This window comes from Medicago sativa, chromosome 4 (genome assembly GCF_051527215.1).
Source record: "Medicago sativa cultivar Bolivia chromosome 4, Bolivia_mono, whole genome shotgun sequence".
NCBI lineage: Eukaryota > Viridiplantae > Streptophyta > Magnoliopsida > Fabales > Fabaceae > Medicago > Medicago sativa.
This window is the reverse complement of record NC_140752.1, coordinates 57,891,904-57,918,760: the sequence shown is the minus strand read 5'-3', so window position 1 is coordinate 57,918,760 and position 26,857 is coordinate 57,891,904. Positions and strand designations below refer to the sequence as shown.

Below are 26,857 nucleotides of genomic sequence, written 5' to 3'. Positions count from 1 at the left end.
CATTCAATATTTCTATATTCATATATTTTTAAATAAATTAATTTTCATATTCAAGTAATTATTTTTTATGAACATTTTTTTAGTGCCCTTCTAATTCGCAAGAGAAAGAAGTTTTAGTAATCCGAAATTCGATTAAAAGATAAAGAAAGTTCGATTAAAATGGTTCTAACCCGTAATCATCCGTTAATGGACATAAATTATTGATTTCAAAATAACCAAATTCAAGAAATTAAGTCAAAGAAAACAATAGTTGAAAAAACTAAACCAAACTTTTTTTTGACTAAAAAATTAAACTAAACTTAAGTTACAGAAGTTACATTCTTAGTCAAAATAAAATTATAGTCTAGTTATAAAAGAAGCACACAGCAGCATATTCCATTCCAGTGAGGCAAAAGACACTCTGTGAAATGAATAAGACTAAAAAAAAATAAAAAAGGAAAAAAAATAAAATGAACCAATCAATAATTCACAATAAATAGCAATATTAAATATATTAAAAAACATTGATGGTAGATGGAAAAATCTATCACCATAGTGTCTGACTATAAAGTAACCTCTTTATCTCTACACTCATTGCCCTTCTCACACTCTCTCTCTCTCTCTCTCTCTCTCTCTCTTACACTCTCTCTCTCTCTCTCTCTCACTGTCTTGAACTACAAAGAATGCCTCTGTTTGTTTCACATTCATAGGCATTCTTAACAAGTTTTGATTTTTAGGGGGTGTAAAGAGAAAGAAATTAAAGGGCAATTTTAAAAGAGAGATAGAGAGATCTCATCAAAATGGTTGAGTCAGAACCTAAAGTTTATATACCAGAGTCATTTCAAGTGAACTATGATGTGTCAAGTCAAATTAAGATGATATGGGATGTAATGAAAGCACCATTAATTGTACCATTTTTGAATGCTTGTGTTTACATTTCATTAGCAATGGCACTTATGCTTTTCATGGAAAGAGTTTATATGGGTTTTGTTATTATTTTGGTTAAGCTCTTTTGGAAAAAACCTGAACAACGTTATAAGTATGAGCCTCTTCAAGATGATGAAGAACTTGGTGGCTCTAATTTTCCTGTTGTTCTTGTTCAAATTCCAATGTTCAATGAAAGAGAGGTCAGAGAAAGATTCTCTTATGTTCTTTGTTTTTGTTCTTTTGGATTCTTTTGGTAACTTTTTTTTTTTTACGGTAAAAACTAGTAAAAGACTCGTGCATTCTGATTAATGTTGTTTTTCTATTACAGGTTTATAAGGTTTCGATTGGAGCGGCCTGTGGGCTTTCATGGCCGACGGATCGACTCGTGATCCAAGTACTTGATGATTCTACTGACCCTGTTGTTAAGGTATTCCAAAAATTCATGTCAAATTTTTCAGTTTTAATTCTTCAATCACCCAATAAGGATCTGCATTTTCTTACTCTATTTTCAATGTACAATGAGTTTAGCATAATGACGATGTTACACTGATTTCAATAAAAATTACATTTTTAAGCTTTTACAAAATTACCGTGGCTCGGTAATTTTGCCAAATTTAATGTCATTTTAAGACCATGTTTTTTCATTTTTTTAATTTTGACTAATTGTATTTATTTTTCTAATGTATGAAATTTATGTATACTATTTCCATTCAAAGTGATAGTCCCAACAAAAGTTTTTTTTTCTTTCAATTTGACTCAATTTTTTTTGTTTAGTAAATGATGATTAAGACTTTGATTATAAAAATCATTTCCAATCCCAAAATTGATAATTTAGATTTTTTTAATTAAAAGGGGGGTGTTGAGGAATTAAATAGAGCATTAAATTCTTAGTACGTTTAGTTGTTATTAATGAAATGAGAAAAATAATTTAATTTAATTTCATGAATGAATGCAGCAAATGGTGGAAATGGAATGCCAAAGATGGGCAAGTAAGGGAATAAATATAACATACCAAATTAGAGAAACAAGAGGTGGATACAAAGCAGGTGCATTGAAAGAAGGATTAAAACGTAGCTATGTCAAGCATTGTGAATATGTTGTCATATTTGATGCTGATTTTAGTCCTCCTCCTGATTTTCTTAGAAGAGCCATTCCTTTTCTTGTTGGTAATCCTGAAATTGCTCTTGTTCAAGGTCGTTGGAGATTTGGTAAGCACAACAATTATTAACACTAATCATCTTTTAATTTGTGTTTAATTTTGATATAATGTCGGTGTAAATCGATTACATTGTTAACAAATAATCGTACGAATCATTTTTTTAGTCCGAGTTTAAATTTGATACATTGTTGATAAAAAATTTACACTATTAACAATTCTGTGGTTTTAGAAATAATTATGATATGATTAAAGTCAAATGATTTTTAAGTATATGACAATTACATTGATTAATAGTGTAACTAAATATATTTGACTTGTACTAGTGTTACTACTTAATAGTAAAAACTAACGTTTTATTTTTATGTTTGATGAATTTCTAGATTCATAGTGTCGGTGGCTTGCTGGCATTTATTAAAAATGAAAGAAAATAAAATAGAAATGATTATGTGATGTTGTTTTTTATATTGATTGTGTAGGAGAGTGTACTTTTTGCTTTTTCCAATTTTGTCCTTGTTTGACTTGGGTTAGCCCGGTTTAGGGGAATGGGTCCACGAAAACAAACCCTTCAATCACGGGTAGGGAACACCAACGACTCATACTTTAGAATTTTGATTAGTGTTAATATAAAATTAAGGGTTAATTAAGTAATTGGTCCCTGTAAATATTCAGAATTTTGTTTTTAATCCCTATAAAATAAAATCACACTTTTTAGTCCCTCTAAAAATTTTCATCAGTATTTTTAGTCCCTATAAATTTTTTCCATCAGCATTTTTAGTCCTTACAAAAATTTTCATCAACATTTTTGGTCCCTAAAATGCTTAAGGAAAATGCCACAGGGACTAAAAATTGTGATTTTATTTTGTAGGGACTAAAAACAAAACTGTGAATATTTATAGGGACTAAAAACTTAATTAACCCTAAAATTAAAAAGTGGAAGATTATTATTAAGTAGAAGAAACAAATAGAACAAACAACTAGTTCAACTTCTACTTTTCTACTCTTCAAAAAGAAAAAAAACTTCTACTTTTCTAACAATTAATAATAATGTTACAAAAAAAACCTGGGCGGCTATGATATTTAGTTGAACTTCTAAATTTAGCAAAAATATTATGTGGGGTCATGAATAGGTTATTTTGTCAAGGAAAATAAACATAGTAAATAATATTAGAGTTGATAATTCCTTCAAAAAAAATATTAGAGTTGATAATGTGAATTAACATATAGAGTAATGATATTTTGACATCCATTTGATGACAACTTTGTTGACAACCTTGTTTTTCTCACTTCTTATTGGTCAAAAACAATGGAGAGAGAAAAAGGAAGAGAGAGGATAACAACATCATGTGAGTATGAGAGAGAAAGTTGTCCAAAACTTGTCAAAAAGTGGTTGTCAAAATATCATTTCTCTAACATATATTATGTAGAGATCCAATGTGGGTCAACTCAAAAACAAGAACGGGTCTAATTCTCATAATGTGAAAATTATGTAGATGCTAGTCTTTTTTTATTAGAAGAAATAATTCAACTTTATAATAAAAAGAGTAAAATATAATTAAATACTAATTAAGTGTGTTATTTCAATCAATAAGTTAACATGTTTTCCTTAAGAAAAAAAAAAGTTAACATGTTTAGGAAAAGAAAATGGAACAAGGGTTTGGGTCAAAAAAAGAAAAAAAAAGAAAATGGAACAAGGGTTGGGTCAAAAAAAGAAAATGGAACAAGGGTAAAAATGGGATATGTGAATGCATCCAAATATCAAAGTTTTCTACTAGTTCCATCAAAGGCACTTCCCACGTGGTTTTGCAGTATATTTAGGGTTTAGATAAAAACATAAAATAATAATAATATGTGTCAGTGTGGGTAGCACCATGTGTCTTATGGTCGACCTTACCCTTTCTTGCCGACACTTCAACTATTCCCTCTTTTCATTTCTTATGTCACTTCACAACCAAAACTATTTCTTAATTTAATTTCATTCATAATAATCATACTTGGTTAGGTATTTGTATTTTTATACACACATTAATAATACTAAGTAGTAGTGGTGTTAGTTTATTTATTTATTTAGGTATACTTTATTGCTTTAAATCTTGCTTTCATTTTAGTAATAGTTTTTTATTTTTGTTTTGTAAGATTTTTTGCTAAATAAAAATCATGTGTTTATGTGGGTCCAAAGATGACTTTTTCTTTTTGTACCTTTTGGTTGGCCACTGTAACGGAATTATGCATTTGTCCTGTGATAGTGTACTTTACCTTACCTAATGATATTGGTCATCAAGATAAACCTTACCTTGTGAAAAAGTTAAAGTTAATTAACCAAAACATAAAAGTAAAAAAGTCAAAACCTTAGTGTGATTTTTTTAGTAATAAAATTAAGGATGTATTGTTTTACTAATATTGAGAATGGTTTTTGTGACAGTGAATGCAAATGAATGTTTGTTGACAAGAATGCAAGAGATGTCTTTGGATTACCATTTCACAGTTGAGCAAGAAGTTGGATCAGCTACTCATGCTTTCTTTGGCTTCAATGGTAATTCACTTTATACCTTATGTTTTTCATCGACAAATGTTAGTAATTGGTCGTTAGTCATGCGAATATGTGGATTTGAACCGACATATTTGGGTGCATTATCTTATAACTTGTAGTCCTTACACACTGTGGCACATGTGATTACATCAATTACTTACTAATGATTCGTATTTTGGAACCTGAATGCAGGGACGGCCGGTATTTGGAGAATTGCTGCTATCAATGAAGCAGGAGGGTGGAAAGACAGAACAACAGTGGAAGATATGGACCTCGCTGTTCGAGCAAGTCTTAGGGGATGGAAATTTTTGTACCTTGGAGACCTCCAGGTAAATCTTATATCCTAAGTTAACTGCATTATAGATTGTGAATCGTATGATTGTTTTAGTCCTAGCTCATAATCTTTTGCAGCAGTCCAGTCGATGTAGTCAAACTTCGACCATTGAATTTGGATTATACCTTAATTCAGCGGTCGATATTTGACTGTAATGACTAATGACTAGACTAATGCATAAGAACATTCTTATATTACAATATGATATTTATTGTTGCCATTTTCTTGTTATAGGCAAACAGTGAACTTCCAAGTACTCTGAGAGCCTTCAGATTCCAGCAGCACAGATGGTCTTGTGGTCCTGCTAATCTGTTCCGCAAAATGGCGATGGAGATTATAAGGAACAAGGTATGTTTGTTTGTTTGTTAAGATTAAGAATGAAGAGCCAAAAAACTTAATCATAATTTCATTTATGTTCTGAATTTTAATGATGTTTTGTTTTGGTTTTTGTGTGCAGAAAGTGAAGTTCTGGAAGAAAGTATATGTCATATACAGCTTTTTCCTTGTTCGCAAGATCGTAGCTCACATGGTCACTTTCTTCTTCTACTGTCTTGTAATCCCCCTCACAATTTTGGTTCCTGAGGTTCATGTTCCAATTTGGGGAGCTGTTTACATTCCTTCCATCATCACCATTCTCAACTCGGTCGGAACACCAAGGTCCGATTACTTTTCTATCATGTTTTGTGCGGTCAATTCAAACATGCACTCACTGTTCTTATATCAAACTCATCGTGTGAAACTTTTGCAGGTCAATTCACCTTTTGTTCTATTGGATCCTTTTCGAGAATGTCATGTCTTTACACCGTACCAAGGCGACCCTAATTGGTTTGCTAGAATATGGGAGGGCTAATGAATGGGTTGTGACCGAAAAACTTGGAGATTCCGTTAACAACAACAACAATAAAAAAGACAAATCTGGAGATGCTGCCAAGAAAACCAATGTCAAAGTTCAAAAGAAAACAAGATCCAAATTTATGGAAAGGTCAGTTATTTATTTATCTATTTCTTAAACAAAATAATTGTATCTTCTTTTAGTATCTTTGTCTAAATCTCAAATTCTACATCTTCATTGTGGTTGTCACTTGTCACTCACACTAGCTGGCATTAAAGGAATCTTGTAGTTTGGCCAATAATTTCATGATTGAAGGAAATATTAATAATTTGTGACACTCTTGTTATTTTGTTGTTTCTAGTAGGTATACACATTTCTTCCATGCACATGAGCCTTACAGAAGATTTTAGAATATAACCATATGCACATGACAGAAGATTCTATAAAAACACAAATTAGAATTATTATAGAATGAACTCATAATATTATAAGGTTATATTTTGCTGTTTTCTTGTGATTTGAGTTCCAAACAAAGGGGAATTTTGTCCTAGTTTTGTACTATAGTTCACTATTAACTACAATTTTGAAGTATCATATTAGGCTTGTAATTTTTGTTATGGCTAACAATAATGTGTTTTTGAACATGAGCAGGCTTAATTTCTTGGAGCTAGGATTTGCAGTGTTTCTGTTCTTTTGTGGATGCTATGACTATGTGCATGGAAAACACAACTACTTTATCTACCTCTTCCTTCAAACCTTAACCTTCTCAATTGTAGGATTTGGTTATGTTGGAACCATAGTGTAAAATCTCTTTGAGCCAAAATCCTTAAAGTTTCGTAAGTGTCGTGTCGATATTGTCCTAGTTTCTCCTCTACAAAGTACAAGAAGGGAGTCTAAAATTCTTCGAGCAACGAAACGCTACACCAAATCTACAGTTAATTTAGGGGAAGGATAAGTTCTTTCCAAGATTTTCATTGTCATCAATCAAGAAGATAGAAGTAATCAATGGAGTACAAAGGCTTGAAGACAACCAAGATCTATAAAAAAAAAAAAAAGTGCTTAAATTAGAGCTTTAGACTGTTAGATAGTGTGGTTTTTGTTTGCATAGATTGTTTGGTGAGATTTTTACAGTTATATATTTTGTTGGACCTTTATTTATTAGTTTTCCATAATTTGTGACAAATAATTTGGTGGATAAATTATGCACTTTTGAGGAATCAATTTCAACTTAGCATATTTGCTATCGTATACTGATTCTTTGACAACATTATTTGTGGGAAAAAAAATCTTGAAGAAGAACTTTATTGTGTGTAATCTTAACGAATCCAATGAATTAGTTTTTATAGTTGTGCGCAAAGATATCTGGTTTGTACAAAAGAATAAAAACACTATTTGAGACGAGTGCTTATAGTAAAACGAGACCATCTCCCAAGATTCACAAGCTTATAGTTGATGATTTAAAACATCCTTCTTAATATTTCTTCAACGTCTCAATTTATACCACTCGACTACGATTTTGGGGTCTATGCTTAGATCAAGGGTATACTTTTATGCATACACACACCTTGTGCTTTATTAACACTTAAAAAAATAATTAAGTTACAATTCATTGAGTTGAGTAAAAATAAATATCTCTTTGAATTCAGAAGTAAAATCATTGCAAATCATCCAGTCATTTTCACTAGTCAAAATAAAATGTCATTTTCTCCTTTTTCATTTTTTCTTTCCCCTTATTATTACTTAATAGGCATATTACTATGTGAGTAAAGCATATGGGATACCATTTTCCATTTTTTGTCATAGCTTCAATTATATCATATAAAAATAAACTTTAGGATAAGAACTCACATGCAACATATCATGTGCTGTTTGTTGTATATATATAAAAGTATAAGACCACAACATCAATCATAATTTCTTTCCATCTGTAGACTTGTGCTTCTACTAACCAATATTCTTATGCCAATTGTCATCATGTTATTGGTTCAATTAATTTTTGCCCTATCACAACCGTTTGCTCAACAATGTCTTTTAAGGCATGATGATGTTCTTTTTACAGCAAAGGATCGTTTTGGGTTTTACTAAAGGATTAAAAAAAAACAATGTAGCTTCTTTTGGGTATTCTCTCATGTAACTTGTGATGACAACAATGATGGATTGTCATTTTTGTTACTTCAAGCAAAAGTGTCTTTGTCTGTGAACCTTTTCAATATTTTTTATCACTTTAATTTAATGTCTGATTTTGTTAACATTGCAAATTATGCCCACACTCAATCCACACTAAAATATTAGTGAAAAGGATACATACACTATTAATATAGGAATTAATTTCTCTTAGTGCAATGAAAGTGTAACATTTTTTTTACGAATGTATTCGATCAAATAACAATAAATAGATATTTGTGAAAATATTTTACTAACTAATCTAAAAATATGACATCATAGTGTGATTTAATTTTATACATGTTAAAAATATTTTACATTGTCGATGTATAGAAATTAAACTAATCAATGTAAATTAATTGTATATCCACATCTACAAATAATCCAATATTTTACTGTTTTTCATTTTGTTTTGAAAAGTTAATATCCGATCAAAGAACCGACTAATTTAAAGAGACCAATATTTCACTGTTAATTTTAAAGGTACTTGCAAAGTGCATTTATAGGACAGTATAATGACCTCTAATTGAATGGCAGTATCTCTAATCTCCAACCACATTGCAATCTCATTAAACTTGAGGGTAATATAATAAAGTAGGTGCTAAATTAAGTTTCTTAAGATCATTGAAAAGGCCAGGGTAATTTTTACACATTAGTAAAAAAAAGGTAAGTCACAATGATTGTCCTCTTTATTTGATAGAAACTTTGAAGTAAAGATTTTTTTTTTTCTTTTCTTCTGAAGAGCTTGTCCTAATGCTATAAAACAAAGGTCAAACTCAAAGCAACAGCTAATTTTTCTTCTTTACACGATATATTTCATGTTGAGCACAAAAACAATATATTTCTTTGCAAGCTGGCTTTTCAAGTTTCAACCTTTGTTCCATGTCATAAGATTGCTTCACTTATTTTGTATTGTTTTTTAATTTTCAACATAGCATCAGATCTTCCCAGTGTCCTATAATATAGCTGTCCTATTTTCAAGCATTGATTCGTAAGTCAGTATTTTTTATATTATTTGTAACATCATCTATTATTTGAGATTTTATAGAATTTCATAGGTTTCATAAATGATTATTATTGATGATTTTTTTTTCTTTGATTCCTACCTCATTTAGATTATGTTTTGATCAAAGTGAGATAAATGAAGAGCTCAATGATTGAATTCAAAATATATCTTTATGTTTGTCATTGGTCTTTAAACAAGGACGAATCCAGAAATTCAAGTACACGTGGTTAATTTTTTTTATAGTTTGTAAAATATTAAAATTTTTACAAGAATATATTAAATATTTATTAAAACCACATAACCTAAAAAGTAAAATTAACTGTTACTACCCTTTATTATTTAGATCAAATTATTTTTATCATTCCAATAAATATTACTCCATTGGTCTGATATTGTGTGCCTAATTTTGAATGTGTACACTTCTTAAGAAAATAGTTTCTTATACTAATTTTTAATATAAAATAATATGTTATTTTAATACAACGAATAGAGACATATATTAGTATATGAGTATATAGAATTTTTCTTTTTTCAAGAGGGAGTTTATAGGAAATATATTTATGCATGTGAGTGACTTTGATACATATAGCTAGGGGTGGGCATGGCTATGTTTTTAAGAAAATCAAACCAAACCGAATTGTTGAGGGAAAATCGAACCGAATCGTTTAAAGTTTGAAATGAACCAAAATTATGGTTCAGTTAACCGTTTTCTTACCTATGAACCGAACTGAACCAAAATCAATATTTTGAATTGAAATGTATTTTTGGTCCTTTTGCGATTGTGTTTTTTGTCGTTTTTTAATGTAATTGCAAGATATTCGAAGATTTTTACAACATTTGGAGTTGTTTGCAAATATTATGATGCAGTTGGAGACACTTGTACTAACGCAATCTTGCAACAAAAGTGTTTACCTTGCAAATCACATTATTTTTTTGTAGTGAGAGTAGAAAAACTTATTATGGCATGTAAAGGCTCAATGGCTCAAATGATTTATGTAAAGCCGCGGTTCTGTCTGTTTATGTTTTTGGCATTAAAGTTTGTTCTGTCTGTGTTTTTTTTTTGTTGGTTGAATGATGTTTTGATGACAGTAATTTGCATTTGAAAGATTTTTGAAACATTGTGTCTCTTTGTTCAGGATAATTATTTGCTGTTTTTTTGGAAAGATTATGTATCTTTGTTCATTTGCTTGTGATAGACTTTTCACTACTACAACTCGACATAGCATCAATTTTCATCAGAGAATAACTAGTTTTTCATTTCATTAAACAGTGCTCAAATTATACATTGAAGCAATGACAAGAACATTATGGTTAGCAAATTGAACTTCTTTTCTTCGTAAGTTGTAACGGTTCGGTTTGGTTTGGTTCTTTACAATTAATTGAGTTTGATCTCGGTTTGGTTTAGTTAGTGATCTGTTTTTAAAATAACGGTTTGGTTCGATAACCAATGTAATGGTTCGGTTAATTTTGATTCGGTTTGTATTTTGGTTATTTTTGCCCAGCTCTACGTACGCATAACTTATAGCCCTATGGTATGTAATTTAACAAGGACTGTATAAATGGATTCTAAAGTGATAGTACGATCTAAGCTATGGATCATGGAACTTAGAAAGATCTTCAAATTGATGCGCAAATCCCAAGCAGTTGGTGCGCAAATACCAAGCAGCAATGGAGTCTCCAAATCGTGAATGTCAAACCATAATTCCCAATCATAAACAATAGGTTAAATTGCATTTTTGCCGTCAAATTATTGTAACTATGTGATTTTGGTCTCTTTATTTACGGGGAGATTTTGGTCTTTTTTTTTCTTCTTTGATTTAATAATCTCTTCTCAATTTTCGTTTAAACTTACGTTGTGTTAATATAAAGAGGCAAGGGTGGAGGATGTTAGAGTTAGAGACGGAGAGAGGTGGAATTGGAGTATCTTGTGGCATAAAAATTTGTTTGAGTGGGAGTGGGAGTGGGAGTGGGAGCTTTTGAATAAGTTAGTGCGGTTGTTGGAGGCGGTGAGTTATGGTGATTATTTCGATAAGTGGTTACGACGAATGACTAGTGACGGCAAGTTCTCAGTAAAGTCGAGCTATGGTATGTTGGAAGCGCTGATGACTTATTGTTGTTGGAAGGTGGTAAGGGTGATGTGGAGGATAGAGTAAGTGATTGCATCTTCTTCAAAGCTTCTTGATTGTATTTCGACTAGGTGAAATTTGCCAATGTGTGGTGTTATATCTCAAGGGGATTCTTCTGTGTTTTTTTGTCAAGGGTATGAGGAAACTGTTAGTCATATTTTCCTCTATTGTGACTTGGTTTTTAAATTTACGTTATGAGAAGAGACACAACGTACCGTGCATTTGTCTGTCGAGCCTCTCCTGCCATATAACACTCCCCTTTATGTGAAAATCCCTCTTCTAACCTCTCATCAAACATATGTAATAGTGTAATATACATGGCAACTAAACATGTTGTCTCTTTGAGTTAATTATCTAAATAATTAATATTTATAAAATTGCAGTATCATATATAAAAATAAAAATACTAATTTGTTATATCTTTAAATCAATTTTGACAAAAATCACTCATTAACCAAAAATGAAACAAAACACACATACACAAACACGCACACGCACACGCGCGCAAACATCCACACACATAGATCGATAGATTATATTTTCTTATAAACATTGAGAAAACAATAAAAGAATCATGTATATATTTTCTTATAAATGCAATAGCAAGTGATGGATTATTGTGAATATGTCATAAAAAAATTATAATATTTATTATATGCTTGTGAGCTATTGCTTTGGAAAGACAGAATCAAAACCTTATTTTCATATCAGATAGATTGTTGAAAGAAAATACTTAATTTCTCTTCTCGTTGATTTTATAACGTTGTAATAGAACCATAAATATATTTTAATATAAACAATCAAATATAGCTACCAATACTATAACCCTTTATTAAATAATGATTTGCAACATTACGCATGCTAAAACCATAAAAAATTGAAAATTATGAAATTTACAACCACTTTTTTGGCTTAAAAAAATTGTCTAAGAGACATACCAAATTTAATATATAAGATAAGCTATGAGATCATTTTTAAAAAAATAAAAAAGGCAAACAATTAAAAAGATAATTTGCATCATCCATGTTGGCTCTAAATAGTTTCCTAAGAGACTTAAAAATGTAATATATGAGATATGAGATCATTTTTTACTATTTGAAGCTAAAATATTTTAAAATCTCAATGGCATCATGCCTTTTGCCAACAAGAGCAATGTCTTTCGAGTGTTGCAGTCAATATTTTAAAGACATTGTTCATGTCAACAAAAAGCTGGATGCCATTGATATACCATTATGAAATAGTCATACGATAATGTGGCATTGAGAAAAAAGGAAAAGGAGAGATAAAATAATAGTAGTTATTTTCATAGCGTGTGAAGAAGATATATTATGTTTGATTTGTGAAGAAGAAGAAAAGGAGAGCTATTAATAGTTACCGAGACAGCACATGAGGATTTAGTTTGCCATGTATTACATATGTTTGATGGTAGGTTGGAAGAGGGATTTGCATGAAGGGGAGTGCTACATGGCATGAGAGGCTAGGCAGACGAATACATCATACGTTCTTGTATTTCATGTTTTAAATGTTCTAATTTTGTATTTCTCTACAAACATTGAATTTTAAAGAGAAAACAAAATGATTGCCTAACTTGGTTTTCCTTAAGTGACACATAACTCAGATTTTTTTCAAGTGAACTTGTGTTTCTATGCGCTATTAGGTAAAAATAACGGTTAGCTGATAAGTTAGCTGACTGCTGATAGCAAATTTAATGTTTCATCTCTAACATTGTTTTTAGTCCAATGAAACCTTTTATGTTAGGATGTGAGCATTCGACCAAATAGTATTTTTCTTTCTTTTAGAAAACCAAGCTTGACCTAGGCCCCTAGAAATATATCAAATTATGTGTGCTAAAGTGAATGTAAACATGCTATTATGATCTGTGATTGTTTAGGGCAACTAGTTTAGACTTGGTCAGCCTATATTATTCATCGATATTGCATTTTACTAGAAAACTTAGGGTATGTTTGGATAGTGGAAGGAAAGAAAGTTAGAGGAAAGAGCATCATTCCACCATCTTTCCATCCCACTCACCTTTCTTTCCTTGGATCCAAACACAGCCTTAAAGTGTCAATAATGACTTTTCCTTCACCTTGTGTTGAATAACATACAAAAGTGTGTGATATTCAGAGTGATTATGATTTGAATTTCATAAGAGGCAATCAAATAAAGAGTTTCATGTTGGTTGATGAATCCTAGATTACATAAGATTCAACTCAAAGATTTTATGAGAACTGTGAGAGTTAAGTCAATGAATTTGTGCATACATATTTCCATGCAAGTCAATAAATACAAGTGACTTTGGTGCGGATCAATTTAATTCTTAACAAAAAATAAAACTCAAATAGTGTTATTCTTGACACAGTATTACATAGAACTAATTTGTCCTCGTTATAAAAATATCAGACTAATTTATTTTTGTTAGGAACTAATTTGATCCGTACAAAAATTATGAAGAACCGGAACGAGAATTCTATCTAAAATAAAAAACAGATTTATTAATGGGGTTGGTTTCTTCATTCAATTAATGTCTTTCTTAAGTTTTTTGTTCCTACTGAACAAATTGAAACTTAGTTTTATGCAATACCTTAACAATCAAAGCTTTCATATTATCAATGGAAAACTAGAGAAGCTTTCAATGGGGTTGGTTTCCTTGTATAAGCATATAAAGATAACCAAAAAAGATAACTTATCACTTGAAATAATTATCATAACTTAGGCCAATGGAAAACTATGCCAAAATTAAATCCCATAAGAGGATCCAAATCCATCTTTTTCATTGCACTAAACATCATGTCTATCCTCACATCAAGTCAAAATAATAACATTACAACTATATTGTAGCACTTTTAACAACTACTTCACTTTGGTCACTTTCTGCTATTTCCTATTATGCATACAACTTTATTTAATTAACTATTACAAGTGTTTAAGATGATAATATAAAACTGAACACAAATTTATTCCTGGTAACATGCCTGAACTCTCTAAAAACCCTGGTAGCAAAGTGATCTGAAATGCCTCCATTTGAAAATTGTATTATGGCCAATGGTTTAAGTTGAATTATAGTATGGTACATCTATGAAGCCCAAGAGATGAAAAAATTCTACTACCGGTAGGCCAAAAGTGAGCAAACCAACCCTTTTGATCTGCGTCAGGTGCAGCTTCATGTGAATCCTCCGAATTCGTTCCATCTGATGAGTCTCCCTGCACCTCACCATCTTTCCGGATCTCACTTGTGACTTGATTTTCATCGTCGTTAGCTTTAACTTCTGCAATTTCTCCAGGCTTCTTGTCAAATAGCCCTTTAAATTGTTTTCGAGCTTTCTTCTCAACTTCCTACAAATTAATCGATATCCGTGTAAGAATAAAGTCATAGTGTTTCCTGCGGTGATGTCTTGAGCATTTATTTATTTTTTAATGGGAAATGTTGGTAATTACTCCTTCGTTCGGGTTTTAACCCAAGACCTCCAACTCCTTAACCCTTAGCTCAAACTAGTTGAGCTACCCAACCCCCCATGACGTCTCAAACATATATAAGAGAATAACTGATTGGCGATTCCAATCTCACCTGCTCTTTCTGCTTCACTTTTAGAAGAGCTGCAGTTGCATCTGATTCAGTTGACTTGTCGACTTTGATCATCTAAAATAGAAGCACACAATTGACTTCAGAAACGGATGACATTTATACCTTATATTCTAAAGAAAGTTGAGTATGAAGGTTTACCATTTTGAAATCAGCCCTTGCTTCTTCAAAATCTCCATTGCCCATGTAGGCCATTCCACGACGATAAAGACCCTTAACGTGCGCAGGATTTGCTTCTAAAACCTGCATGGTCCATTGAAGAACACACGACGACAGGCAAAATTAAGATTGAACTCTCAGAATCCGGATGTACAGAATATATCCTTGTCTCGATTGGACTGAATCCAATAATTAAGTAATTAGTATATGTTTTATTTTGTATATATGGTAGGAATCATGGAGCCTTGATAACATGAATCATAAAGGGAAGTAGTTTAAGTGGGTTTGAAATAATGCAGGCTTCAGCAATAAGGTATTTTGCATTTTCTACTTTACAGAAAACTTCATCGTAATTGTAACTTCTTAATCATAGAAAAAAAAATAACTTGCTTTGCCAATAAATCATCATCTACAAATTCGAAATAGACAAACCAATTATTGCTATATGCCATTCTGTTCATTAATTTTATTCCAATGAAATAAATAAAGGCTACATGATAGCTGAGGCCATAAAACATACCTTATTACAAGTCTCGATGGACTTTCTGCATTCTCCCAACTTCAGATAGCATGCAGCAACATTCAGGTGTAGCAAATTCTTCAATCATGAAAGAGAGAAAGTTTTAGTATGGACAGAAATCAATCTATCAGTCATAAGTTAGGAAAACATGTTTCCTTTGTAAATATATTATTAATAAGATATTTAGTATGAACAGAAATCGATCTACCAGTTACGTACACGTGTATCTGAAAATACTTTTCCTTCCTCGTCGTCTTGTGGATTAACATGATTAAATTCTCGAAGCACCTGTTGCCAACTACCACATAATGTTAATAAGATCGATGGTAAAGGGAGACCTTGAGTGCAAAACAAAAATCCAAGTGATCATTAAGAGGTACAACAAAACTCAAATGCAAGTAAATTATAAATCCAATCCTTTCAATTTAAGTTTAGATATTACAACAGAGACAAAAAAAACTAAGTAGAGTTTAGTAGTTTTCAAATCCTAGCATAGAAAATTTGGAAGAACTTGAACATAATTGATAGAAATAACAGATCTTTTGTTGAAGCGATACCCCAGTTTCAAACTATCAGAAAGAAGCTCTGTGCTAAGATTTAGATGCTCCAACTTATACGGGAGTTTAAGAAATTGTTTTAGAAATTATGTAATAGGGTAACTGGGATGGTTTTTATGTATTTACGGTGATTCCGGAAGCTTTAAATCTAAGGTTAAATAATAGCAGTGAAGTAAATGTTTTTGAGAAGGAAGAGATGAGGCACATGTGATGGAACAGGAAAAGAGAACTATGGTTTAATACTTTTACTTATGACTCCTTAAATATGATACTATGTGTAATTCTGACCTACGGATTCCATCACATGTATCTCATCTTTCTTCCTTCCAAACAATAATTAGGTCACTGCTATTCTTTAACCTCGGATTTCACTCTAACTAGTTGATACCTGAGAAACAGACTGACTTACTTTTTTATTTGGGATCTATGAAAAAATGATACTGTGTGAATAATAAAATACATAATAAAAGTAAATTGTCAAGTGAAGTAGTATTTTGCAGTTAACTGATGCTCCATGTAAAAATGATAACCCTGAGGACCTTGGCAAGGGAGCAGCCGCAGTTTACACCCTGACACAGATGTGTGCCATTACACCACGGTTTAGCCAAGTACAATTCAATTACTATGATCCTTAGATGCAAATCTTATCAGTTGGGCATTAGGCCTGACACAACTCCTAATTTGGTCATATCTATAGTCGGTGTTGGATTTGGACACCCCTCATATATGATGCATGAACAAATATGGGTAGCCCAATACCCGCACGCCCGGGACTAACACCTGGAGAGTCAACAAATATGGGTGTACCAATAACATATCGAGAGTAGGCTTTAGTACAATAGCCTAACTCAACCCTAAAACCTAGCTCAATATGTGAGGAATTCTCAAGCCTCATATGGACTGATTTGATTATATCTCTAGTCTATGTGGATTTAAACACATGGTTTCTATCCAGATGCAGAAGCACCTAAAACTGCACTATCTAAAAGTTCTGACACCTCTGCAATAAATAGGAACACACGCTGCAGAAAGAAAGAAAGAAAAATACCTTTTCATACTTTGCCTTTGCAAGTTCATATTTTCCTTCTTTGAACAACCTGTTACCCTGTAATAACTACAGCATGAGATATTCTGATAGCCAAATGAAATCAGTGTATAATTCATATTTATCATGATTAAAATAGTAGTCAATCCCGGATAGCGGTGCATAGCGGCTGACCCCAAAAGTGGGACAGCGGGATAGCATATGACGGTCACCGATATTTGATTATTTTTTGGACAAATTACATGAATAATACTATAGAAAATGTTCGGGATTACGAAATCCCAAAAATGCCCTCGAAAAAGTTTTAAAAATTGAGTCAATTTGGAAATTTCCAACTAAAATCAAATAGCAGCTAAAGTGGCTGCTCCGCCGCTTTAGCACAGCTGGAGCATCCGCTATTAGATTCCGCACCACTACGACGATTACCGTAGCGGTTCATTGCCGCTACGCCACGGGCGGCCGCTATAGCGCCGCCATTGACTACTTAAACACAGAATTTAACTGAAACTATGACAACGATTCTGTGCCTGAGTTGTGAAACGCCTACAAAAAATGAACTACTACCAACATTGGGAAATAATCAATAACTATCCATAGTTCAAAAACAATATTACACCAGAAAATGAAATTTCATACAATTCTACCTAAAGACACCTATTCATATATTTCCAGAGAGGGGCATTGAGCTCTACAGGGCTTTAATCAGTTCGTAACAGAATTGGCAGTTTGAAACTGTAGATTAGACAGCCGTAGTTAGTTAAATACTTGGATAGTTAGAGAGGGAACGGTAAAGGGTATACATAATGAAAGGAAATAAAAGCAAGGGCTTTTCGGTTTTGGGGAGAAATTTAGGGAGGAAAGGAACTAGGTATCTCAAATCCCTAGGGTGTAATAGAATTTCTGCCAATAATCACTTCTTTATCTATATTCTGATCCAGTCCTATCACATTGTCAACTAATCTTCAATTGCTTTAAAATGCATTCAGTGTAACCATAGGTAACTTAGCTGTCTATTAAAACCAATCTATACAAATTTATTTAACTTCAATAAAAACGTCTCCATTAAAATTTTCAAGGATATTATCCTAAAAGAAAGGGACGGACTACTACCAAGTCAGAAAACTAATTCATTGATTGATCAGAAAGGTGATATCTTTAAGTTAGGATTAAAATTAAAATTCTGTTTGTGCACAATTGAAAGCTTATTTACAAAAAGTGTAACATATTAGCTCTCCTTGTTCCATGCTTTGCACAAAACACAGATAAGCCATGTACATAAGCATGTTTGACAATCATGTCTTGTACCATCAAAACACTAGTAATAGAAGACCAACCATATGTAGAAAATCGTGTAGGTTCATTTGCATACCGTGTTTCTGATATTTTCAGCTTCGTTCATTATACTTTTAAAGTCCATTCCTGTCCAGTCCTGTAATAGGGATTATGTCCGTAATGCATCAGGCATATTAATGAGTTCAGAAAACAACATGTAAAATAGAAACCAAAATGGGTTGAGGGTTATTAAGTTGTGTAAGCTAATTATTGTTACAGAAGAAAATATTAAATCTCACACATGTGATTAATCACCTGCTGTTCTATTTCATACAATAGTTGTATTTCATCTAAACTTGAAAACTATCTCATAGGAGAATATTTGTATGGAAACCTAACTCCACCAAAACACAAAATAATCTTAATTTAAAAATCAATGCAAAAATGACATTTCAGCATTCTAATTTCTGCCAAACTTGTTTTTGCTACGGTCAGTACTTCACTGAACATTCAATACCACAGCATTTTTGTTGGTCCTATAATTGCCACATATAAATGTGCATCCACTATAGTAAATAACTAGAATTTAACAAAATATTTTTCAAATTACCTTTGGCATTTCAAAAGATAGAAGCTCAATTTCCCATTGAATATGAGCACCCTCGGGAACATTTGAAGGCCTGATAAAAAATAAAAAATTAGCATGCCTATAGTGTCATGAAGCATCATAGAACAAAATGACAGTGGATTAAACATAAAGAACATATTCAATCAGGGATTGTAAAATGCTTTATGAAACCTAAAAGTTCATCAACAACCTTGGAAACTTGTCATAAGCATAGTCTGGCGGACATGTGACAAGAGCCATCTCTCCAGGTAGCATCAGACGAACACACAATTCAAATCCCTCTGGTACCTGAAAAGAAAAACAAAAGAGATTACAGTGTAAATGTTCATTATTTGCATGAAGTGCATGAAAATGAAAGGCAAACATTTTAAATAAGCGATCATGCATGGAAGTTTCAGACACAAAACCTTTAATTAAATAAATAATAAGTGTAAAATGGAACATTGGTTGGTTTATGCTTAAATTGTAAACTCACGAGTCCTTCTCCAGAACAGAAATCCAATGGTTGGCCATCGTTATCAACTCTCGTGTCATAGAAAACCCTATTTTCTTCATTGAGAACAGTACCCTTGTAATGAACATGAAGTAGACTGTCATGAAGGGGGCAATCCATTGGAAAATCACCTATTGTTTACAAACAAAATACAATATCATTAAAAAAAACTGAACATAAATGATCAACTGGTACATAGACTTTGTAAATGTAAGCATAAGGATAAAAAATTGGCTCCGTCTCCCTGCATACCATTTTACAAAAATAAAAAGAATGAAAACTGAGAAAAGGAAAGGTAAAGACTGAATTTGTATAATTGAAGCATCTTAACAGTATAACTCAAGCATGAGCCAGGCATTTTCCACAACATTATTTTCTATTTCTTTCCTTTTTATTTATTTATTTGGCTAAAGAGAAATCATGAAGGCTCCCATAATCTCTGTGTTTTTTGTATGCTACTGGTAAATAACTATATTCTTAATCCACACCTTTTCCATCACGAATCCGACGTTTTATCAGGCGCCCATCTCCAAGCACGTCCCTCACCTGTTAATATAATTCCAGCAAGAAAATTCACATGCCAAACATCTTGTTAGAAGAAAATAATTAAAAATACAAAAGCACGTGTTTCAGACACAACTAATAATACAAGGATAAAATCCAGGTCTCTGAATGACTATGAAGAGAGAAATTATAGTACATACAAATTTATGAATGTCTATAATCATGACAAAATCCACATTTCATGTACAAAATATTGGACATGACATTAATTTAGTAACTTTTCCAATTATTCATCCTCCTTGCATAGTTTATTAAAAGCAAAGTATTTGAAGAAAAGTTAACTCAAGACAAGTATTTCAAGAAAAGTTAACATCGCCACGGTACTCAGAAACGCGATTCAACACATAAAATCATGCGAGTTGAACGAATTGCGGGATCTTTGGGCATTTGTTTTGTCAGTAATCTTTATCCTGATTGAAAAATGGTGTTCGGTGTCTCAAATATATCATTTTGGGTTATACTCGATTCCAAAAAGGTTATTGTTGTTATTCTCCTACTCTGAGAATGTATCTAATCTCTAATAATGTTACCCTCTAAGTCTTTAGCTTTCTTTGTAACTTCTTCGACACCCTGAGTCTATCCCAATCACCTTTACGTCTTCCTCTTGTCTCAGTTAAGTACGTTCCATCTGCAGTGTCCTGCTCTTTTGTTTTTCCCCTCTGCAGTGTCCTGTGCTAGACAACACGGACACACGAGTAAGGGGCATAAGAGGGACGTGAGTTGTAAAAACCATGCCAACAAAGAAAAGAGGGTAGGAATGGGAACAGTTGGAAAGAGTGGTGAAGGGAGGAAAGGTAGGGAACAGGACATTCGGTGAGTGAGTTTTATAGGGCCTTCGGACAAGGAGGTTAGCATACCCTAGAAGTTATGCTGTATTCAACCTTTCGTTTTCTCATTTGTGGAGTAATTCAAATCTCTGTCATCAAGTCTATCCTTATTTTTCTGTACCAAAATGCCTCGTAACTTGGGTAACTTTTATTTCATAGATTAAAGGTATTTAATTAAAGGTATTTATCTGTTGAAATTTGGGGCCTAACTCATCCTTACAAAACCGGCTTGTAAGGTGAGGAGTGCCTCCTCTTTATAAACTCTTCTCAAGAGTCCTATCTATCCGATGTGGGACTAATCCACCCCGTCAAAGCCAGAACAATGAAGGTGTTGGAGGCTGCAATGAAGGCGACTAGGGGCGGACCGCAATTAAGGCGGAATTTCCAACATTATCTTTCGTCCCCATGAGCATAGCTCAGTTGATAGGAACATTGCAATATGAAGGGGCTGGAGTTCGAACCCTGGATTCCCCACTTATTCACCTTAATGGGTGAAATTTTGGCCACTAGGCTACTTCACAAAAAAAAAAAGTATTTATCTTTCAATAAATTTAGTATTACTTTATTGTTAACATTTTTACTTTTGTATAATAATAAAATAAGCTCCCATAGCCATGTCTGAGTTTTAAAAAATAGTGTTACCAAATGGGTTTTCCATCAAGCCTAGAAAGTGAAATCACTAAATTCAAGGAAGTATATTTCCAAGCCCCAATACCAAAACCTTTCAGTGTTTATTATACAGATTACTGCACCATGTTTAAGGAATGCAAAAAGCTACCACATTACATACATGTTAGAAATCAGGTAAAAGTAAAAACGGAGAACTCAGTTAAATGAACGAATGCCACAGTAAAACTAGTAAAGTATATAACGATTGGAGAATGCCAAGAAAAAGTAATTTTTTATCATATTATATCTTACTATATACAATCCATACATGTCACAACAGTTAAAAAATTAGCAAGGAAGATCATGCTCACTTGAATAAAGTGAACAAGCTCCACTTCAAACTGGACTTCAGAATCTTCTATAACAGGCATCAGAGGAGACTCGGTTAAATACTGACTTGTAACATATATAACAGCTTTTTCTTCTCGAACCATTGTTCCGATCCCCATTTCAAGACCTTTAGGTACCTGAGTGTATCAGCAGGGTAATCACCAAATGCAAGGGGTAGAAAGCTACTCAATATTAAAGCATTTTGTAAGATATATATTGCCAACACAACAATGCCTAGAAAATAAATAACTTTATTGTCATTTGTATTTATTTTGGGGGAGCTGCTTCACATGTGGAATCAGGAAATAAAAAGTTTGGGCACAGACATATCAGATCATAGCTGAAATATTTGGCACGCAAGGAGTGGCCAGCTACCATCAGTGCAAGTTATTCCACCATTATAGCATTATAAATAAAACAAGTTGTGAAGCGGTTAAACTACCTCTGATTTTCCAAATGTGAAGAAGTATGGTTCTCCTTCTGTGTGTGACATGATCAATTTCCCAGTAACTGTCTTTGCTGAAATCCTGCAAATGACCAGATAAAAATCATCAGAGACTTCCACCAATGCATTATATTGCCTTACATGAACAAGGTGAAAGCAAAGATTTGTTTTACCAAGCCTTCACTTCATAAGGTTCTCTTGGAGATTCCCAACCCTCCCCTTCACGTACAACCTACACTAAAAGGAAGTTGACTGGTGAAAAAATGTACACCTTTCTGCAAAAGGGATGTTATTCTTGATTGACTCCTCCTTTCTCATTATGACTTGTTGAGCACAAAACATAAACACGAAAACACAACATGTAAAAACATATAAAAGTGACATCAAATTTTGCCAAATTTTTTTAGAAATGCTATGATACAAATCCAAATTTCCAAAACAATCTCCTGTGAATATCTACAAAATTATAAATCAATACCTGCGTGTCAAAACCATTGAACTCTATCATGATATGAAACAGGGAAATTTATGAAGCAGTGTTTTAAATCAAGGTCTACAACCACAGTTGAAGTAACAATGTTGCAGTTTTAGATCACATTGACCAACAATTTGGTAGTTGCAATGTAACCAGGAGAACAAAGGGGAGCTTTGGGTTAAAAGGTTGGAGTTTCTTCTGTGTGTCACAGGTTCAGGTCGTCATATCAATATCTTGTAAATGTCAGGTATAGCTATCTACAATAGACCCATAATCGATATGACCTATCCTAAACCCAGCTATGGTGTGAATTGTATAACACCCACAAGTTAAAATCATGATATGAAAGATAGATAATCCAAAAATAAGGATGTCAACTTCCAATTTTCTATGTTGAACATATATTGAACATTTGCATTATACACAACACAACTCTTCCCCTTTATTTTTTTTTCTTTTGTTCTGACATTCACATTTTCCATTTTATGAGCCATCCAAGATAATGGGAACACAAACACAATAAATTTATTAATCATGCAGTCATACATTCTAGACAGTTATACCTTTTTAACCACTTCCAAATCATCAGTGATAACCTGGAAATATAAATAAAAGAAACAAATGAGGGTTAGAAGAAAGACTTCGATCACGATAAATAGTTACTCTGAAAACAAGGGAAAAAATCTAATAAATCTAAAAACCAGTACTGTAGTACTAAGAAACACCAACAATATTAGTGAAGAGAAAAGTAAGAATGAGCAACACTGATAATACAAACTGTAGAATGTATAAAAAGATAAACAATTTAAAAGAAATATCTTTTTTGGTACATAAAAAGGATATCTTTAAAATCAGTTTAAAAAAACTCAATCAGCTAATAAGCGGTTAGAGTATAACGAAACCCAAAATTCATCAGGATAAAAAAAGATAGAGAATGTAAACGAAAGGAATAAAAAATGAAACTCAAAGATCACATCCTTACCTTGGCCTTGAAAAACTCTATCAGTTCAATTTCGAAATGGAGTTCATCATCCTTAGGAAAACCATCAGGAGCAGAAACAGGACAATCATCCTCACCATAATGCAACTGAGGCTTCATCTTGAACTGGAAGTAATTGAAAAAGTATTTCAGTACAAATAGATATTAATCCTCCTTTAAAGTGAAAAATTAAATAAATAAATCACTAAGTGGATAAGATATCCGCCTAACAGAAAGCAAAGGAGGAAAATGAAAAGGGCATCAGATTATAATTGTCCACGTGTCCAACTAAAGATCCATCAAAGCCAAACCCCAATGGAAACCACTAACATAGTAAATTAAGTCCAATGAAGATTCTATAAATAAAGACAAGATGATTTCAGAATAATCACCAGAAAAATTTTATACATAAGACAAAACAACTAATATATAGTAGTTTGTTACCATTGCCACTTCACCCTTCAACATTGTTGGAATTCCTTCTAGCAAGCCCAATAGCATCTTGCTTTTACCCAATACATGTCTTATCGGTGCTCCCTTGCCTGTTGCAATGATGAAAACAAGTGTCTAGCCCATCAATTATGTCTACCGCAGAAGACAAAAATACAGCGTGAATACTATCTTTACTTCAAACATAACTACTAGGTCTCCTGTTCCAAATTCCAACATTTTCTATAGCAGGTGTTCTTCTAAGAAATTAGAAAGTTGTGTCTCAAACTCTCCAACCAAGTAACTCAAGTCAAGCTTTTGTAATCCCTAGGGTGCTTTTGTTATTCTCTGGTAAATTTACAAATTTACAAATCTGGTTGGTTACAATACTTGTTACAAAATATTGTAGAAATTTCTTCAGTTCATACCAAACAAAAAAGACTAAAAACTGGAAGAAAGAATGTGGTATGAGGAAGTTGGAGTGGAAGTTAGAGTTGTCTGGGTTCCAAAACAACTTACATTCCCAAGGGAAAGTAGGAAACTCACCCTTGGTCATGGGAAAAAAACAAGCAAATCTTCAGCATGTTATTTTCCTAGAGAGCAATAATGCCAGTAAATATTGTTCTCAAAGATTGCACCACACACAAGAATCTAGTATTCCCAAATCATTCCAGACAATTTGTCTACAAAGTGAAACTAAACACACCCTAGCAAAGTACTTCATCCATGCACTAGCAAAAATAAAGCAAACAACTAGCAAAATCACAAGACAATCAACAGCACTAACTATCATCATTCATCCAAGTTAAAAGACATTAAAAAAAGGTCCACACACATACAGATTAAAATCGCATACCTCCATGTTCGGATCGGGTAGATTCCACAACTACTCCATCCAAAGTTCGTATTGTGGAGTGATAGATAACCTGAGATACACGATATTATATTACATTACGTACCATCAATCCACTATATAATATATTGCCTATTACAATTATTGACTGCATTACCAAACCATTTCTGGCATACCTATATACTCCCTCCAGTCCTTTTTATAAGAAACAAATGGGACAATAAATGTTGATGTATTTGATCTACATTATAAAATAAATACATCAACTTTAGTTGACCAATTTGTCTCTTCTAAAAAGGACAGGAGAGAGTATATTCGAAAACATAAATGTTATTTGCACATCAAGTTGGGACACATAAACTAGACAATTTATTTAAGGTTAACGCAATTCCCACACGTAGTTGATGAAATGTTAGATTTCGTTGATATATATAGCCATCAACTGAACTTCGTTAACACAAATTTAAATGTGATTAACCTTGATACTCAATTTGTCAAATCAACTTATAATTGGAGCACCTGAATTCGTGGTTAATACTTAATAATGTTCAATCAAATTCATAGTTAATTAAGTTTACATGATGGTTAATGAGTGATCCAATCTTAATTTAATCATTAACCATTCATTGAACTACGTGATGATTGATTTTGTAGAATTGATTTTGGTTAAAAGTGATTCCGACTAAAATTGATTTGTGTTTGGATACATTCATGTAAGAGTGAGTTGAACTATAAATTTGTGTGTGAAAATCAATTCTAGAACCAAAAGCCACAAATCCTAGCTTCAAGTAGAATCAATTCTGGAAGCAAAATCAATTCTACTCGACAGCAACCAAACATGTCAGAATCAATTTTGCACATCTACATTCAATTCTGATCACTCTAGAAATGGAACCAAACATACACGTAAGTTAACCCACGTACGTGAACTACATTAACTGTTTAATATGCGAACTCATTAACCAGGTTCCAACCTGAACTGCATTAACCATTTAAAAAGTTATCAAGACCTTGAATTGACATTCAAATACCCGATGATTTGGTCCTGACAATTTTCTCGCAGTCCAATTTAGCACTAGACAAAAAATAATACTTAAACTAGTACGTGACATCTTCAAATAATACAGAAACAAACCTGATCAGCATCTGAAGGATGGGAATCACCACCACCAGGTCTAATCAAAGCTTTCATCAAACTCCCAGCCACAATTTTCTTCTTCCTTTTCTCATCCTCAGTAGGTGGTTTCTTCTTCGGTGGATTAAATTCTTGTTGAGCATCTTCTTCATTTACAATAGCCATAACCACTACCAATTTGGGTAATTAGAAGGTTGTTTGAACAAAGAAAATGAAATGAGAATTTTGGAAGATTCAGGTGTGGTTGCGGCGGTGCGTGGAGGAGGTGATAGGCGGCGCCGGGATGGAGTGGGGTTGCGACGGCGTTGAAAAAAGAGTACTGAACTCGAGGGAACCACCTACTACTTGCTTGCGGGAAAATCGAGGACAAAAATCACCTAAATTTGTTGTCTTTGAATTTTGATTGGAAGGATTATGGGTATGTTTAGATTAATTTATTTTTTAACCTATGAAAAATAATTTATGCAAGTAAGTTTTCAATCTACTCCCTCCGTCCCTTAATGTAACCTCTCTTTGTATTTTTCACATTTCTTAAGAAAAGTTGTCAGTGTAATTAATGTGTTTGTTTTATGTATTAATATTACGAAATTGTCATTTGTTTGTATGTGTATTAAATTTGACTATTCATATTTCAAGACAAGTTAGTACTCCCTCCGTTTCAAAATGAGTGTCGTTTTAGGTGTTTACACACATATTAAGAGATGCAATGATTAAAAGAAAGAGAATGGTTATTTTACCAAATTATCCTTATTAACTATTGGTTAGTTTTAAAAGTAATACTTTGGAAGTAGTGTGCTGAGTATTAATTGGAGGGTACAATTGGAAAAAAAAAAGTTATTAT

General features: G+C 32.6%; 2 protein-coding genes across 2 annotated transcripts; one reads left to right on the top strand and one right to left on the bottom strand.

Annotated features, from left to right (window-relative positions):
• The first annotated feature begins 575 nt into the window (after window positions 1-575).
• On the top strand, window positions 576-7,006 carry CSLA02 (cellulose synthase-like A02). The gene is made up of 9 exons (XM_085701796.1): window positions 576-1,106; window positions 1,235-1,333; window positions 1,862-2,114; window positions 4,485-4,595; window positions 4,785-4,921; window positions 5,161-5,274; window positions 5,384-5,583; window positions 5,675-5,908; window positions 6,410-7,006. Exons 1-9 carry the CDS (start codon window positions 780-782, stop codon window positions 6,561-6,563), a joined length of 1,629 nt encoding a protein of 542 aa, XP_085557922.1. The 5' UTR covers window positions 576-779; the 3' UTR covers window positions 6,564-7,006.
• Window positions 7,007-13,792: 6,786 nt separating this feature from the next.
• PAS1 (FKBP-type peptidyl-prolyl cis-trans isomerase family protein) lies at window positions 13,793-26,403 on the bottom strand. The gene is made up of 19 exons (XM_085701795.1): window positions 26,017-26,403; window positions 24,885-24,954; window positions 24,044-24,141; window positions 23,603-23,725; window positions 23,184-23,216; window positions 22,319-22,377; window positions 22,143-22,227; window positions 21,682-21,837; window positions 19,799-19,856; window positions 19,293-19,441; window positions 19,008-19,105; window positions 18,800-18,869; window positions 18,287-18,346; window positions 16,921-16,977; window positions 15,535-15,603; window positions 15,316-15,393; window positions 14,778-14,879; window positions 14,622-14,693; window positions 13,793-14,389 (listed from the first exon to the last, which is right to left on the bottom strand). The coding sequence occupies exons 1-19, from the start codon at window positions 26,179-26,181 to the stop codon at window positions 14,114-14,116; spliced, it is 1,878 nt and encodes a 625-aa protein (XP_085557921.1). The 5' UTR covers window positions 26,182-26,403; the 3' UTR covers window positions 13,793-14,113.
• Between the last annotated feature and the right edge of the window lie 454 nt (window positions 26,404-26,857).